This window comes from Dendropsophus ebraccatus, chromosome 1 (assembly GCF_027789765.1).
Source record: "Dendropsophus ebraccatus isolate aDenEbr1 chromosome 1, aDenEbr1.pat, whole genome shotgun sequence".
Lineage (NCBI taxonomy): Eukaryota > Metazoa > Chordata > Amphibia > Anura > Hylidae > Dendropsophus > Dendropsophus ebraccatus.
Genome location: NC_091454.1, coordinates 140343414 through 140361450, shown reverse-complemented (window position 1 = coordinate 140361450; position 18037 = coordinate 140343414). Strand labels below are relative to the sequence as shown.

Sequence of the window (18037 nt, the reverse complement as noted above, 5' to 3'; positions counted from 1 at the left end):
AAACTATATGTAACAAACAAAAGGAGAAGTTCTGTTCCTATGCTTTAGCCTATACTGACATATAATATATGAACAATTTTGGCTACTATGCTTAGAAAGCAGCAAGTTCACTCAAATGTTTTATTTATGACATTCAAGATTTTATTACTAAAAAAGATTGTAGGTATTGAGATGTGTATTCTTTTTTTGCTGTGATTTGTAGCATTGTAACCTCAAAAACACTAATGAAGTGGTAGAAAGATTATTGCTACGAGTAGTCAAGATCAGTTATTCTTTTGCTAAAAATGCTGCAAGGAGATTGCTGCTAGTCAGTGGAAGACTATTAAAGGAGTGATGTCGTGAAGAAAACTAGGTCTTTAGTGATGCATTGGATTAAATAAAACATATTCCAAATTTACAAGCATTTCTTAAGATGTATTGTTTAAGAGACAGACTCAATAATCCCCCCCATGTAGTGTTTCATAACCTGTTGCCCTTGGTAATCGCCTGTCAGGCATCCACTTTCTTGGGACGCTCATGCTCACTTCAATCCCAGTCAAATGACTTGTCCCATTAGTACTGGCAGTTGGTTTTCACTTCATATGCAGCAAGGGGGATTGTGGGAAAGTGTCTGCACTGCTGCATGGTAACAGCAGGGTTACAGATCACAGAGGAAATCAGGAAGAAACCATATGCATAGGGAAGAAAAACGGTAGAGATTTATGCTTTACTAAAAGCAGCATGTATTACATATATGTGGTACACATCTGATTTTACCACCTTCTCTTCATGACACCACCCCTATAAGCACAGACACTAGCCGTGATTTACTTAAACTGTCTAATTCATAGACAGTGTAAACTTAGTCTAAGAATGTGTCAGCTTTATTACTAGACCGAAACAACGAAACATACCAAGCTATTCTGTCCAGTATTTTGGACAGAACCTACATCAAAGAAATCCAATGAAGCGTTCATCTACTGAAAATAAACAACTATATTAACACTATTCTTGCAATATCTGGTGATAATCATTTTATTAATAAGTGAAAATACTAAATATCTTCATAATGAGAGCGAATCAGATTTGTTTTGCTTTGTACGAAGCAAAACTGATCTGCACTCATCTCCCTCAGGCTGTCGGCTCCATGTAGAGGGAGCATACAGTCCAGGGACCGGCTGGAAAATATGGGTACAGCTAGTGTCTGCCTTCTGTTTTGCTCCTTGATGGAACCTCCTTTATTACACTGATCTCTATGTGTCCCAAAAATCATTAAAACAGAGACTACAATGCTTAAAAGGGTTATGCAGGATTATAAAAGGCACTTATACTTTCTTGCAAAAACAGCACCACCTCTGTCATCAGGTTCCATTAAAGTGTCACTGTCACCTCACAAAACGTCAGAGACATGTCAAAAGTTTTGATCGGTCCAGGTCTGAGAGTTCAGACCCGTACCCAATCACATGATCAGTCGCACTTATAATGGAGTCTGACTGATCATGTGACACAGAGTCAGGAGAGGATGCGCTGCCTACGGGATTGGTATGGGTCTGAACACTCAGACCTGGACAAATCCGAATTTTTGACATGTCAAAAGTTTTGTGAAGAGAAAGCGACACTTTAAAGTGAATACAGCTCCGTTCAAGCTAAGGACAGGAGAGGTGCTGTTTGAGAGAAGATATTTTTTCTAAGCCTAGATAATCCATTTAAAGCAACTAACTCAGATCTGCAGTGTTATATCACCTTTTTCTTTAAGAATATCTGCTTTGGAGAATCCGTAAACCATTATTCTGTAATTTTTCATGCTGCATAAACATAGAATATCACAGTGTTACAGGCGATGCTAGCTGATTTTAGCTGTGTAGTCTGCAGCACTGTGAATGCTGCCATAGTTCATGCTGCAGGTGTAGAGAAAAACCCTGCAACTACAATGTATTGGAATGATAACAGAAATGATACAGAAGCCAAACCTAACATGCTGCAACACAACAGCCTGGAACATCTCCTTTAACATGTATGTACCTGTCACTGAAATCTACTTGGTTTCAGAAACAGAATGTGCTACTTCAGAGATTTTACCACATGTAGGAACCAACGCCAGTATGCAACCACTAAACTACCAGCAGAATCATTCAGTCATACAATCGTTTAAACACAGTCTTCATTCACGGCTGTTTTGTAGAAAATGTTGTTGCTATATTTTACATTTCTTATATACAAGTACTAAATAATAAACAGCAATATCTCACATAAAATTACAACATTTGGATGCTTCTTTGGCCTGGGGTTTTCAGTACTGATGGTAGCATGATTTTATGCAACTAGATGACACAATTTTTTTTATTGAAGCCACTAAAAAGAGGATTGTTGACATTGTAACAAAGCAAGTTCTTTTTTTTCTCCATTTTGAGGCAGTAGCACAAAATTTTACAGGAAATCACTAGTCTATAAAGTTCGGGCAGGAAATGTACTGAGTATATATGAGTGCTCAATGCAGGAAGAATTACTTGGTGTGTCCAAAATGAATAATGGTCATCACTGTAGTGTATCCATGCAAAAGATTGTCCTTTTCACCGTTACACTCTCGCAGGGTAAAATTGCCACTAACCACCCGATCACAACCAATCTCCCCATTACCAAAAAAGCCAAACAAAGGCACGTTGGGAAAGTTTTTCCGAAAAGAGTCAGCTTCAACGTTTTTCTTCTTGTAGTGCATCTCTCCTCGGCCAACACATGCAAACATGAGCCCAATACTATTCTGCTCTGGGATATTTGCTGCTTTAAGACGTTGCATGGCAGAGTCTGTGGTCTTTTCATCACTTACATCCTGGTCTAAAAGAACAGTGGCTCCCTGGATCTGTGGTCCACTTAGTGCTAGTCCAACAACACCAATGCAATCTGTACCGCGAGTCTTTCTGCAAGGCAAAGAGCACAGCTGATCAAATAAAGCAAAAAAGTTTATCCAGCTCACCTGGTGGGTGCTCGGCCAGAGGGTCTCTTATGGTCCTTTTACACGGAACGATTGATCGTTCGTTTTTGCACGATAACGGTCGAATTCGAACGATAATCGTACGTGTAAACGGAGCGAACGATCAAACGACGAGCGATAAATCGTTCATTTTGATCTTTTAACATGTTCTCAAATCATCGTTGATCGTTCGCAAAAAATTCGCAGATCGTTCAGTGTAAACAGTCTTTCAACGATTTCACCTATGTGTGAGATAGGCTTAACCCCTTAACGACATCGGGCGTAAATTTACGCCCTGATGCCGGTAAGGGAGTTCAGAGCGGCGGCCCCGCTCTGAACCGCGCCGGTCCTGGGTGCCGCGTGTAGCCCGGGACCGTAGGTATTAGCGGGCACGGTCCGATCGCCGTGCCCGCTAATACAGTAATCAGATGCAGCTGTCAAACATGACAGCTGCATCCGATTACCGGACGCAGCGTCATCCCCGGTGTCTAGTGGGGAGATCGCTCCTCCGGGATGTTATCCCGGAGGAGCGATCTCCGTAAATGAAGCCGGCCGGGGACCGCTCCAAGATGGCGCCGTCCCCGACTCGGCACTCGTTTACTTCCGGCTGCAGCAGCCGGAAGTAAACGAGTGCCTATCTCATGGATCTCTGCAGCATATCTATGCTGCAGAGATCTCAATGAGAGATCAAAGCACTTATACTAGAAGTCCCCCAGGGGGGGCTTCTAGTATAAGTGTAAAAGTTAAAAAAAAAATGTCATTATTAGTAAAAAGCCCCCTCCCCTAATAAAAGTCTGAATCACCCCCCTTTTCCCAGGTTATAAATAAAAGTAAATAAATAAACATGTTTGCTATCGCCGCGTGCGTAATCGCCCGAACTATTAATTAATCACATTCATGATCTCGCACGGTAAATGGCGTCAGCGCAAAAAAATCCCAAAGTGCAAAATTGCGCATTTTTGGTCGCATCAAATCCAGAAAAATTGTAATAAAAAGCGATCAAAAAGTCGTATATGCACAATCAAGGTACCGATAGAAAGAACACATCATGGCGCAAAAAATGACACCTGACACAGCCCCATAGACCAAAGGATAAAAGCGCTATAAGCCTGGGAATGGAGCGGTTTTAAGTGTCGTATATTTGTTGACAATGGTTTACATTTTTTACAGGCCATCAGATACAATATAAGTTATACATGTTACATATCGTTTTAATTGTAATGACTTGAGGAACATACATAACAAGTCAGTTTTACCCCAGGGCAAATGGCGTAAAAACACATTTCCCCCAAATAAACAATATGCGTTTTTTTTTTTCAATTTCACCACACTTTGAATTTTTTTCTGGTTTCGCAGTGTACTTTATGCAAAAATTCAGCCTGTCATTGCAAAGTACAATTAGTGACGCAAAAAATAAGGGCTCATGTGGGTCTCTAGGTGGAAAAATGCAAGTGCTATGGCCTTTTATGCACAAGGAGGAAAAACCGAAAACGCAAAAATCGAAATTTGCTCTGTCCTTAAAGGGTTAAACGATCGCATAGAGAATTTTCCGTACAATGTATGGTTCCGTCTAAACGCTGATCGTTATATAAAAAAACATCGTTCATTCAAAACCGTTAATCGTGCGATCGGGCGAATTATCGCTCCGTGTAAAAGTACCATTAGTCCTAAAGACACATTATAGAATAAACAGAAAAAAAAGGTCGGCATTTCCATAAAACTTTACATTTATTCAGAATACATTAAAATCCATATCAGATGAATCCACAAGCAAATACAAACCGATGCATGATCTGATGATTCTGGCCGGGTGGCCCTTTATCATAGAATCACAGCTGATCAGATGCTACATTAACAAGTCTTTACTAAAAGGATAAATTAAAGGACTGACTGTAAAATACACTTTATTTTGTTACATCTATAAATTAAATACATCAGCAAAAACAAATCACATAATGTATCAGTCTGGAGTCCAGGCTGTTTATCTGACAGGACATTGTCTAAGGCTCCGTTCACATGGAGCAAAACTGGCGGAGTTCTCCACCGTGGAATCCCGCCAGCCTCCCTGTCATAATGACAGTCTATCGGAGGCTTACCAGCCTCCACTCTCCGCACTGAAGAATGGACATGTCCATTCTTCAGCATGAAGAGACGCAAAGAGAGAAGGTAAGCTCCTGTTTTGCTCCATGTGAACGGAGCCTAAAATAGATCTTTTTTTTTTTTTTTTTATAGATGAGTGAATCTCAAGTACACTTGTGTTCGTCCTAACCCCGGGGGTGCAGCATTTGATTACCGGTGGCTGCAGAAGTTGGATGCAGCCCTGAAAAACATGTTTTTCAGGACTCCCTAAGGCTGCATTCAACTTCTGCTGGATAGCCTTTTCAACTGTATGTACAAGTTTCCAGCCTCTGAACACCATTTTACAATGGATCTAGACAAATGTAACACAGAAAGCAGAGTAACCCAGCAGATCCTGATCCTGAGTGACCAGACTGGTTACTACCGGAAACAGTTGTCAAAGCTTGTAACAGTTTAGTTTTTTTTTTTTTTTTTTTAATTTTCCAGAACCAGAATGAAAACCACCACCGTAATCCAATAAATGCTAGCAGATTTTAGCTGTAAAGTCTGCAGTACTGTGAATGCTGCTGTAGTTCATGCTGCAGGTGTTACTCAGGATCAAGACAATTTATCAAACTTTGCGCAAAGGAATAAAGGTGATGTTGCCCAGATTCCAACTTTTTTTTAATGCCTAAAAACAAAACAAAAACAGCAATCTAGTTGGTTGCTGTGGGCAACTGTGCCACTTTTCCTTTACACAAGGTTTGATAAAGCTCCCCAATGTATTAATTGTATTTAACTCCATATATAGATTAAAATGGTGTAAAGGGATTTAATACTTTTGTTTATAAAACAATGAGTTTTATGAAATTTACACTTACGCTTGGGAAGAGAATGATCCAAGGCATTCCACTAGCCCACCCGCTATTATAATACTTTTCTCATTTAGAGGGTTAAGCACTTGATTTAGGAAGCGTGTTGCTCCAGGCTTCCAAGTGTTGTATCCAAAGATCAGAACCACACGCAGATCCGGGTTATTTTTAAGGCCTGCAAAAATAAATTACAATTACCCCAAAATAATAGAAAAAAGATCCATACATTGGATAAGCTCAATATAATACACCTGTGTGATTCGAAATTCTATTGTAGCATGCAGCTTACACATGTACAATATGGAGCAGTTACTGAACAAAGAAAATTGAAGGAAAACTATAGCTTGCAAGCCCTGGCAGGATTTTCCCAAACCTGATGAAAAATTGTTGCAAGGAGGCATCATAAGTATTCTGTTCAGGAGAGTTCCACGATTATGGTTTGTAAAAGAAAGATGCCAGGAGGTCCGAGATTCTGGTCCTCAGCGCATCATGTATCGTAATGATACCAAGAGCTCTGAAACAGTATAAGTGTTCGCACTATTGTACTGTTACAGCCGCCTGGCTGTAACTGGGTTGCCAAGGGGGACAGCTTCAGGAATATATTGAAGATAGCGTTGAGAGCATTGGTGGGTCACATATGTGCCAAGTAGCATACAAATCTAAAATGTGCCGCTATCAAGATATATTGCTGTATAAAAGTATATATTTTATAAGCTATAATATTACTGTAAAATACTTTTATACTGCAAAGCACCTTGAGGGCTGTGGTTTGCATAAAGTGGACAACTTTACAATAATAAGTGCACAGACAAAAATACCAATGAGGAAGGGGAAAGAAAGTAAAATATGTCTATAAATAAGTATGGTAACAGGAGCATATGACAGTCCATGACGGATGAGCTGTAATTGGTTGCTGTTTGTCCGATACAAAAATGTGTATGATTTTTGCCTCAGACAAAATTGATAAAATCTGTGAGTATAGTCACTGGATATAAATCCACTCCACTTTTTCTCTGACGGCTGCATCAAATGTGCCAAATTTTCCATATTGTTGAGCAATATATGATGAATTTAGCAAACCCTTTATAACATTGTGTCATGTGCATTACTACGCCACCCATCAAGTAACGTAAGACTGTGCAAAAAAAGACTTGGAAAATGATATGCATGTAGAAAAACCTTACACTACCTATGCCTGCCCCCAGCATCTTAAAGAAAGCAAAATTAGTAAACAAGGTGCGAAAGTGCCAAGTGCTACAATTGCAGGATAAATATTCCTTAAAAGTTGTGCAAATTACACCAAAATATGGGCAAAAGAGCAACGATAAACTAGTCCCTATTAATTTATGGAAAGAAGGCACCCAGCTAGACCAGTGCTTTTAGTGCAGAGAGGTGGTTGGTATACAACAAGCTGTCAACTGTTGGAGCAGAAAAGCAGCATATCAGGAGAAGGAGGCAAGGTTGCTAAACAAATGTATTTGCAAAAATATTTAAAGAAGCAGTTCACTTTTTTTTTTTCGCCCCCCCTGGGTAGCCGCTGTCAAGTATACTTACAGAAGATGATCGGAGTCCCGCGGCGTAGCTCCGGTCCCATCCCGCCCCTCAAATCGGGCACACGCTCACTTCCGCCGGCGCTGTGACTCCTCTTCTCGGCCTTGTAATTTGAACGCCGGAAGTCACGCGCTTCCATAGCGAATGCATTGAAGCAAGTGACTTCCGGCGTATAATCACTGGTCAGAGAAGAGGACTCGCAGCAGCCGGCGGAAGTGCGCGCGCCTGATTTGAACGGCACCGCGGGACGGGAACTGACCGACAGGAACGGGACACCGATCATCTTCTGTAAGTATACATGACAGCGGCTACCTGGGGGGCCAAAAAAAGAAAAGTAAAGTAAACTACTTCTTTAACTTGATGGGATTTACAAGTATAACTATGTTAGTTGGGATAAAAAATAACCCAATAATGTGGTTTTGTAGCTTAAACTATTTACCTGCAAGATGGTGTTAACATTAAGCAATTTTTACTTTGTGGTTTTCAGCTATGTCGTGGCCTTTTCACGTAGTCATAAACTAACTGTATTTTTATGGTGGTCACTAAAGGGGGTGTCCCACCAAAATACTGTGTATTTCAACAGTATGTGGGAAACATGCAGTTCACCAATAGCAAGTGATTCAAAATTCTGTTTCTGCAATGAAATATTTTTTTTATTGATGTCAGTGGTAGCGCCCCCTACTGGTCCTTGTTCTGTTGAAGTTCCATCGCTGCCCTTCTCACAAGGTGCACTGATACTTGTGAAAAAGTTTCTACCTTATACACCTCCATAAGCCTGTATTATGTAAAGAGAAACTAATACTACACAAAAATATATCTAGGGAGAGAAAGAGAATGGATCTATATGTAGTGCTATTTTTCTCTGTTTTCTCTTTGGCTTATAAAATGCACAAAGGAATGATATAAACCACAACTATTAAAGAGGCAATCCAGGATTAGAAAAGCAGTGGTGCATTATTCTAGGATTCCTTTTTTTCTGCCATTGTGAGGGATTTTTGCTTTTTTCTTATATAGAAGTTTTCATAACAACTGCAGCCATTAAAGCTAGTCTGTCACCCCCTCATGCATATTGAGCTGCTGGCACTGTTAGACACATAAAACAGTGTATTGTAGGTGGGGTGTGGAATTTACATCCTCTAGGCCTATTACTCCTTACTGTACCTTACTCCTGCTCCTTTGCATCGACAGCAACACCCAGGGCTTGCTAACTGCAGCCGATCCTATGGTGATGCTGACAGTGCAAAGAGGCAGGCACAGTGAAGAGTAGTGGGTCTAGGCCCTAGAGGGATGGGAACCTAAGTGCCGCCTTCATGACACAGTTTTAGCATTTTTTATTAAACTAAAAGCAGATTCACCAGTATAGCAAGTGCAATGCCGGATACATCTGCTAAGTGTTTTAAAGTGTCACTGTCGTTAACATTTTTATTGCAGAAATTAATAGTGCAGGGGATTTTAAGAAACTTTGTAATTGGTTTTATTAGCCGAAAAATGAATTTTTATCATGAAAAAGCAGTTTGAAGCTCTCCCCCTGTCTTCATGGTTTTCCTATGGAGAGAGAAAGTAAAAGCAGCAAAACAGGACAACAAAGAGTTCATTTACACTCACATCCAGGGCTCTCTCCTTTGACAGTCACCACTGACCTCTCTGACCTCTAATTAGGGCTCTGAATAGCTCCCCTGCTGTGTTATCCTTTGTTCTTGACTCTCTGCTGCCCACTAATCTCGCTCCTTCCCCCTCCCCTCTTCATAGACCAGACAGATCCGACTGATGAAAAAACAGTCGAGATGTCCTGATTCTGAGGAGTGGATGACAGAAAGGAGAGGAGGGGGGGGGACCTGGGAAAAGGCTTTTTACATGCAGATAATGGCATATTTGGCTAATAAACCCAATTACAAAGTTTCTTAAAATCGCCTGGACTATTGATTTCTGCAAAAAAATGTTAACGATAGTGACTCTTTAAGGTCTGTTTACAGTAAGAACAGTAATGGTGCCACTCTAGATTCAAAAACTTCACTGTATTTATAGTGAAACTCACCAGCCTCTTCAAGTTTGCTCTCATCAAATTCTTTATTCTTGGCATCTTTGAAGAAGAGAAATTTTTGGATTTTTACTCCATTGATTTTTGGAAAGAGAAGTGCAAATCCAGATTCCCCATCTTCCAGTTCCATAGGTGGATTACCTGCTGATCCCCCAGGAGTTACTAATGTAAAGACAAGTATATATACATATGTTAGTATACTGTAAATTCTAGGAGTAGTGATGCAGTAGCTAATCTATTTCAAAGGGCTATAAAATCCAATTAAAAAGCAGAATTTGATGGTACACTATAAGATAATTATTCATTAAAGTGCTTGGCCCTTTAAAGCACCTTTCACAGAGCAGTAATGCTTCTTCTGTCAAAGTCCGTTGTCTGCAATTTTTCATCCGTGTTTTGCAAAATGTAATCTGTATTACACTTGTATACACAATGCATTTCTCTGTACAGCACATAGTATATTACCTACTATTCCCGGTGTGGCAAGTCCCACAATGTCACAGTCCTTTGGGAGAAGTTTCTCCAAGGAGGCTGCAATTTCTGTGCCGTGTTTCTTTTTGGCTACAAGAAAAAAAAAAAAAAAAAAGAAAACGTAAAAAAAACAAGTTGCTATGGCCTTATGCACACAAAGGTATACATAGTTCTTAGTGAAGTCTTTTTTTCATGGCTTGAGTTTCCAAAAGCAATGACTTCATTAAGCACGCTGTATTTTTTCTGCTGACTTTGCAGGTGGCATTGCAGAGCACCACTGATGAGATGACACCCTATATTCAAGTTAAATCATGAGATTTAAGTGACTGTCCGCTGTAATTCATGTTCCAAACCACTTACACTGTTAGGGTATGTGCACACTTCGGAAAAGAGATGTAAAATCTGTTGCGTACTGTGGCGGGTGCGCGCATCTCCGCCCGTGTCATAGACACCATTCTAAGCATGGGCGGATTCTGTCGTCCATCCAAAGACTGAACGTGTTCATTCTGTGGACAGATGACGGAATCCGCCCATGCACAGAATGGAGTCTATGACACGTGCATGCCTGCCGCAGTCCGCAATCAGTGGATTCTGCAACGGATTTTACGCCGGTTTTCTGAAGTGTGAACATAGCAGTTAGGTCAAGGAAACACACTATAGTTGATTTATCAAACATGGTGTAAAGTGAAGCTGGCTCAGTTGCCCCTAGCAACCAATCAGATTCCACTTTTCATTCCTTGCAGACTCTTTGGAAAATGAAAGGTGGAATCTGATTGGTTGCTAGGGGCAACTGAGCCAGTTTCACTTTACACCATGTTTGATAAATCTCCCCCATTGTACCTTTCATACATCCAGCTGTGCTTCCAGGAAAATTGAAAGGTGTCGTGTGTCTCCTTGACCTAATAGCATCAGCCATTTGAAATTTAAATTGCAGCTAACAAGCAATTTTAGTTAAAGTGTCACGTCATTAAAAATTTTTTTTGCAGAAATCAATAGTCCAGGCAATTTTAAGAAACTTGAAATTGGGTTTATTAGCTGAAAAATGCATTTTTATCATAAAAAAGCAATTTGAAACTCTCCCCCCTGTCTTCATTGTGGTCCAAGGAAGAGAGAAGATGAGGCTCCAAAACAGGACAACAAAGAGTTAATTTAAAGCTACATCACCAGGCTCTCTCTGATGTCACCACTGACCTCTCTGACCTCTGAATAGAGCTTTCAGCGGGCTCCCTGTTGTATAATTATTTGTTCTCTGCTCTCTGCTGCCACTAATCTCACTCGTCTCTCCTCCCCCCTCCCCTCTCCATAGCACAGACAGGATCCAACTGATTGAGATTTCCTGATAATGAGCAGTGGATGACAGAAAGGAGAGGAGGGGGGAGGGGGGGCTGGGAAAAGACTTTTAAATGCAGATAATGGCATAGTTGCCTAATAAACCCAATTACAAAGTTTCTTAGAAATTGCCTGGACTATTGATTTCTGAAAAAAAAAAAAAAAAATTAATGACAGTGACTCTTTAATGAATGTGAACATGCTATAGTCGCATGAAAAACTTGCATCCCCACCGTGTCTATACAAAAATGCTAAGCAGATGTAGTATAGCTGTAGACTTTCTAGGCATTGGCAAATTTTTCCTATATCGCTGCAATCACATAATAAATATCTTACGCTTACCTGTCTACATTACCAGTGTCCTGCTGGCGGTGTCACTGCTGTTCCCCACTGACTAGACACTTCACTTCCGTGATGGGCTCATCTCAGAAGTGACAGCCTGCTTAGCCAATCAATGACTAAGACGGGACAGCACCACGGCCAGTGATTGGCTGTGTAGGATGTCACACCCTGAGATGAGCTTCATGAGTGTTTAGACCCTGACCAATCAGGAAAAATGAGTCAGGAGAAGTCTGCATAATTCTACAGGGCATTCTCGCTCACAGAGCAGGGAGGGACATCTACAGCATGGTGCTTCCATATGGTTCATAACATATTTAAAAAGGGATATCCATTGTAACAGTTTTTTTTCTAACTCAGCTACATTTACTTTAATTAGACTGGGCTGCAAAACCACACACAAATTGAGGGCAAAAGTGGTGCGGTTTCTTGAAGACAGCAGCCATGTTTTTCTAACACTAGATAACCCTTTTAAAACCTAAACTCAAAATAATGACATTGTTCTCCTACACGTCCCATGGATTTACCATCACCAGGTACAACTCAAAAAACAGAACTTTCTAAATGGCAAAACATCAGTATCATGACTACCTCACCTTTCTTTGGACCACTGTGTGTTCCATGATCATTAAGTGACTCAAAATCTGTGAAGTACAGGAACATTTCTGGTATGATGTAGACTTTCTGCAAGAGAGCAAACTCCACCTTTACCACGTTTTCCATAAGGAAGTACAAACAAGAACATCAGAACTGTATACGTAGGCTATTATATGACTGCAGGTATTCTCCATGTGAGCCATGGTTTTCTCTAATCGCAGCGGCTGAGGTGGGAGTGAAATGATGATCATAGTAACAGTGCCTGGGTTGACCTCTTGATGTACCAAACTACTTCAGGCTCTTAATGTACTAATATGCAGGAACGGACAACCTTCAGGAAAATAGGTCAGGAAATTATAGAACCTGTCCAATTTTCATCAGGATTTCCTGAACAGATGCCCCCATAGAAGTCTTTGGGAGCTCAGGAAATCCTGAAGACACAACTGATGGTTTCCTAAACATAAAAACAGATTACTGTTCAGAAATCCTGAAGGTTTCCTGAAGCCTAAAGGCCTCCTGATCAGGATTTCCTGATTTTGGATGGGTTTACATACTCGCAGCAGACCTTTCATTCCAATGTGAGTATGTAAAGCTTATTCCCCCTTAACCCACTGATTATTTACCGGTCCTCGCTCCGGCCTGGTTCTGTGGCTCTTGAATCCCTGAAATACAGCTCAGCCAATCTGTGGCATGACAGGGAGCTGAGTGCCACAAAAGCAGGCCGAAGCTTGGACAGGTAAAGTATTCACTGGGCAGCTGTGGCTTAAAGGAGAAGTCCGGCAATTTTTTATTTTTTTTTAAGTATTGTATTGCCCCCCCAAAAGTTATACAAATCCCCAATATACACTTATTACAGGAAATGCTTATAAAGAGCTTTTTCCCTGCACTTACTACTGCATCAAGGCTTCACTTCCTGGATAAAATGTTGATGTCACGACCCGACTCCCAGAGCTGTGCGGGCTGTGGCTGCTGGAGAGGATGATGGCAGGGGGACACTGAAGGACACTGGGCACTGGAGGGACACTGAGCATCCCTCTGCAATCATCCTCTCCAGCAGCCACAGCCCGCACAGCTCTGGGAGTCGGGTCGTGACATCACCATTTTATCCAGGAAGTGAAGCCTTGATGCAGTAGTAAGTGCAGGGAAAAAAGCACTCTATGTGCATTTCCTGTAATAAGTGTATATTGGTGATTTGTATAACTTTTGGGGGGCAATACAATACTTTAATAAAAAAATTTCACTGGACTTCTCCTTTAACCCTTTGTGGACCAGGCCCAAAATGACCCAGTGGACCGCGCAAATTTTGATCTTAGTGCTTTCGTTTTTCCCTCCTCCCCTTCTAAGAGCTCTAGCACTCTCAGTTTTCTATCTACAAGCCATGTAAGTGCTTGTTTTTTACAGGAATAGTTGTACTGTGTAATGGCGTCATTCATTTTACCATAACATGTATGATGGAATTCCAAATATATTATTTATGAAGATATAAATAGGTGAAATCGTAAGAAAGAATGCAATATGGTAACGTTTGGGGGGTTCCTGTGTCTACGTAATGCACTATATGGTAACAGCGACATGACACTATTATTCTATAGGTCAGTCCGAACACAACCATATGCAGGTTACACAGATTCTCTAATGTTATATATATTTTTTTTTATGAAATCCTTTTTTTGGCAATTAAATATTAATAAAATGGGCCTATTGTGACGCTTATAACGGTTTTATTTTTTCACCTATGGGGCTGGATGGGGTGTCATTTTTTCCGCCATGATCTCTAGTTTTTATTAATACCATATTTGTGAAGATCGGACGTTTTGATCACTTTTTATTGATTTTTTTAAATATATAATGTAACATAAAATCGGTAATCTGCGCACTTTTTCCCCTCTTTTCGTGTACGCCGTTTACCGGTCGCAATGACGCTTGTTATATTTTAATAGATCGGACAATTACGCACGCTATGGTATATTATATGTTTATCTATTTATTCATTTTTATATGTTTTATTTATATAATGGGAAAGGGGGGTGATTTAGACTTTTATTGGGGGAGGGGTTTTGGGGTAGTGTGTTAGTGTTTTGAACTTTTTTTTTTTTACACTTTTGAAGTCCCTTTGGGGGACTTCTACATACATTACTTTGATTTATACACTGATGAATGCTATGCCATAGGCATAGCATTGATCAGTGTTATCGGCGATCTGCTCATTGAGCCTGCCTGTGCAGGCTCAGTGTAGCAGATCGCCGATCGGACCGCACGGAGGCAGGTAAGAGACCTCCGGCAGTCCGTTTCAACGATCGGGACCCCCGCAGTCACACTGCGGGGGTCCCGATCGGTAAGTGACAGGGGACTCCCCCTGTCACTTACACTTAAACGCTGCGGTCGCGCCGCGATCGCGGCGTTTAAGGGGTTAATGACACGCGGCAGCGCGATCGCTGCAGCGTGTCATTACCGGTGAGGTCCCGGCTGCTCACTGCAGCCGGCCCCCACCTGCTGTGAAGCGCGCTCCGCTCCGGAGCGCGCTTCATAGCGGGAATAACACCCATGACGTAAGGTTACGTCATGGGTCGTCTGGGGACAGACTTCCATGACGTAACCCTACGTCCAGGGTCGTCTAGGGGTTAACCTCTTAAGGACATATGACGTACCCCTACGTCATATGTCCTCACTTGCACTTCAAAGCGGGGCCGCGCGGTGGCCCCGCTTTGAAGTGCCGCGATCCCGGGTGCCGCGAGTAGCCCGGGACCGCTGCTATTAGCGGGCACGGTCTGATCGCCGTGCCCGCTAATTAGCTAATCGGAGGCAGCTGTCAAAGTTGACAGCTGCCTCCGATTACCGGAGGCAACGTTTCCCTGGGGTCTAGTGGGGGAGATCGCTCCTCCGGGACCTTGTCCCGGAGGAGCGATCTCCGTTACTGATGCCGGCCGGGGACGCGTCCAAGATGGCGCCGTCCTCGGCTCGGCACTCGTTCGTTTTAGGCTGCAGCAGCCGAAAGCAAACGAGTGCCGATATCATGGATCTCTGCAGCATATATATGCTGCAGAGATCTCAATGAGAGATCCAAGTGTATATACTAGAAGTCCCCCAGGGGGGCTTCTAGTATATGTGTAAAAAAAAAAAAAAAAAAAAAGTGTTGTTTATAGTAAAAAGCCCCCTCCCCTAATAAAAGTCTGAATCACCCCCCTTTTCCCAGGTTTTAAATAAAAGTAAACAAATAAATAAACATGTTTGCTATCGCCGCGTGCGTAATCGCCCAAACTATTAATTAATCACATTCCTGATCTCGTACGGTAAACGGCAAAATTGCGCATTTTTGGTCGCATCAAATCCAGAAAAAATTTAATAAAAAGCGATCAAAAAGACGTATATGGGCAATCAAGGTACCGATAGAAAGATCACATCATGGATAAAAGCGCTATAAGCCTGGGAATGGAGCGATTTTAAGGAACGTATATTGGTTAACAACGGTTTGAATTTTTTACAGGCCATCAGATACAATATAAGTTATACATGTTATATATAGTTTTAATCGTAACAACTTGAGGAACATGCATAACAAGTCAGTTTTACCCCAGGGCGAATGGCGTAAAAACACATTTCCCCCAAATAAAAGAAATGCCTTTTTTTTTTCAATTTCACCACACTTTGAATTTTTTTTTCTGGTTTCGCAGTGTACTTTATGCAAAAATTCAGCCTGTAATTGCAAAGTACAATTAGTGATGCAAAAAATAAGGGTTCATGTGGGTTTCTAGGTGGAAAAATGCAAGTGCTATGGCCTTTTATGCACAAGGAGGAAAAACCGAAAACGTAAAAACGAAAATGGGCCCCGTCCTTAAAGGGTTAAGGGGCTTTACATACTCGCTGCGGAATGAAAAATCCACTGAGTATGACCGCAGAGATCCTGTACGTGTCAAGCTACCCTAAGAACAGAAATACAATTTTTTAAATATTACATTTTAGAGTAAAAAAAAAAAACTAAAAGTTTCTCTTACCTCTAATTCTTCTTTAACCACATGGACCAGAGAGTGGGAACCCAAATCCAGATCTCCTGCCCCTACAGAGGATAACCATGCCACCTGCTGCCTTGCCTTCAGTTTACGCAGGGCACAATCCCTCCATAATCTGCAAACGCTACAACCATTAAAAAAAAATAAAAATAAATAAATAAAATACTTTTACAAACACTTGTCACTGGTAACAAATAGCCACATCTCCTGATTGCTGGTGATGGCAGCCCTGGTACCAGTACACATCATGGCTGCACTATAGGGCCCCCCTGCTATACATAGAACAGCTTATAGGAAGGCACTGATCAGACTGCAGTCACGTGACTGTAAGGTGTAGCAGAGCTGGGTCTGTGATTGGTCACTGTGTACTAGAATCTCAGCCAAGTACTTAGGATGCACAGACATGACAATTACATGACAGCCATCTCTGCTGCAGGATAGTACATAGTGCACAGCGCTATAGCCATCAGGCAGCTGCCATTCTCCAGCCCAGATCAGAAGACAAGCACGGATCCTGCTGCGGCCTCCTGATCTGGGAAGCAGCAGGCAGTCCAGAGAGCGAGCTAGCCAGACCCACCAGGCCGCCCGCAGCAGAGCTTTGCTGGGTAGGAAGCCCATCACTCTCTCCACCACCTCCGCCAGGGTGCTGAGCACGTAGTGGCCCTGGCTCTCCAGCATTTTGGGCCCGTTACTCTCCAACATTTCCCCGCACGATTCCATTTCCTTTACCGACACTGTCCTAAAACAAGCCCTCCAGCTTCCGCCGGAATTAGCGCAGCGTCACGGAGTCTCATGGCTGCCATGGAAACCACGCACTACGTGATTTGAGCAGCGGCTGCCATGTTTGATTTGGGCAACCTAAGCGGCCGTTGTCATTGGTTAGAAGCTTGATACCCCGTTAACCCCTTCGTCACCAGACGACTCCTGCCTCTCCACGTCCTCGTGAATCAACTAGGGGCATTTATATTTGGCCAGTCTACTGCAAGGCATTACTAGTTATGCACATGAGAAGATGTGGGTCCCCACTGATGGTTCAGCCCATGGTGTAGCCACCCCACACTATGTCTAGAATATTCCACTAATCATCTAAGGAGAAGAAGGGTTCTTTCCCATGTCACAAAAGTGATGATCTAGATAGAATCATGGGTATCAAACTCATGGCCCTCCAGCTGTTACACAACTACAATTCCCATCATGCCTGCACAGCCAAAGCTTTAGCTGCCCTAGTATGATGGGAATTGTAGTTTGGTAACAGCTGCAGGGCCGCAGTTTGACAACTATGTAGATGGTGCTAGAGAGATGTTTTAATTTGCACAAAGCCAACCCAACAACATTCTCCAAACTGAGGTGGTTACTACAGGGTTGTTGGTCCCTATTGTCATTATAGCCATAGTCAGGGCCGTTTCTAGGTAGTTTTGACTACAGGGCGAATCTTGCTAAAAGCGCACCCCCCCCCCCCATCCCCTCTCAAGTGATGTCGGGGAGGGGGGGGGGGCGTTGTTGCTATGAAGAAGCAGTGTGTGTATTATGGCATTGAGCAGTGTTATTTAAACATTGAACTGAAACAAAAAAGTCAGTGACTCACAGGTGACGTCTTCTTTGATCTGAGGCGTCATTTTCCTTTCCCTCTCCATCTGGCCCAGGCCTCCATGATGATTTCTTGCAGCAACAATTCATCTCTTCTGAACCTGCCAGACAAACATCTTAGGCTCCGCACTTTTACAACAACTTCCCCTTTTTATGACATCTGGGCTCTGCCCCATAGTAATAACCCCCCCTCCCGTGCTGTCCCTATACTAATAATACCCCCTGTGCTGTCTCTATAGAAATA

The 18037-nt window shown here is 42.1% G+C and overlaps 2 protein-coding genes across 3 annotated transcripts in view; one reads left to right on the top strand and one right to left on the bottom strand.

The window, feature by feature from the left end:
* Window positions 1-11298, top strand: part of NRG4 (neuregulin 4) — a 47040-nt gene extending 35742 nt beyond the window's left edge. The window contains exon 6 of the mRNA XM_069980159.1: window positions 10921-11298. The gene's annotated coding sequence lies outside the window, so the exon portion shown is untranslated. The remainder of the gene's footprint in view (window positions 1-10920) is intronic.
* Window positions 2302-17002, bottom strand: FBXO22 (F-box protein 22). 2 transcript variants are annotated; one of them, XM_069980127.1, is made up of 7 exons: window positions 16936-17002; window positions 16192-16330; window positions 12199-12286; window positions 9929-10024; window positions 9464-9628; window positions 5887-6052; window positions 2302-2894 (listed from the first exon to the last, which is right to left on the bottom strand). In XM_069980127.1, the coding sequence occupies exons 1-7, from the start codon at window positions 16998-17000 to the stop codon at window positions 2483-2485; spliced, it is 1131 nt and encodes a 376-aa protein (XP_069836228.1). In that variant the 5' UTR covers window positions 17001-17002; the 3' UTR covers window positions 2302-2482. The 2 variants fall into 2 exon arrangements, with proteins under 2 accessions (XP_069836228.1, XP_069836220.1); XM_069980119.1 differs by having other exon boundaries at window positions 16784-16983.
* Window positions 17003-18037: the final 1035 nt, after the last annotated feature.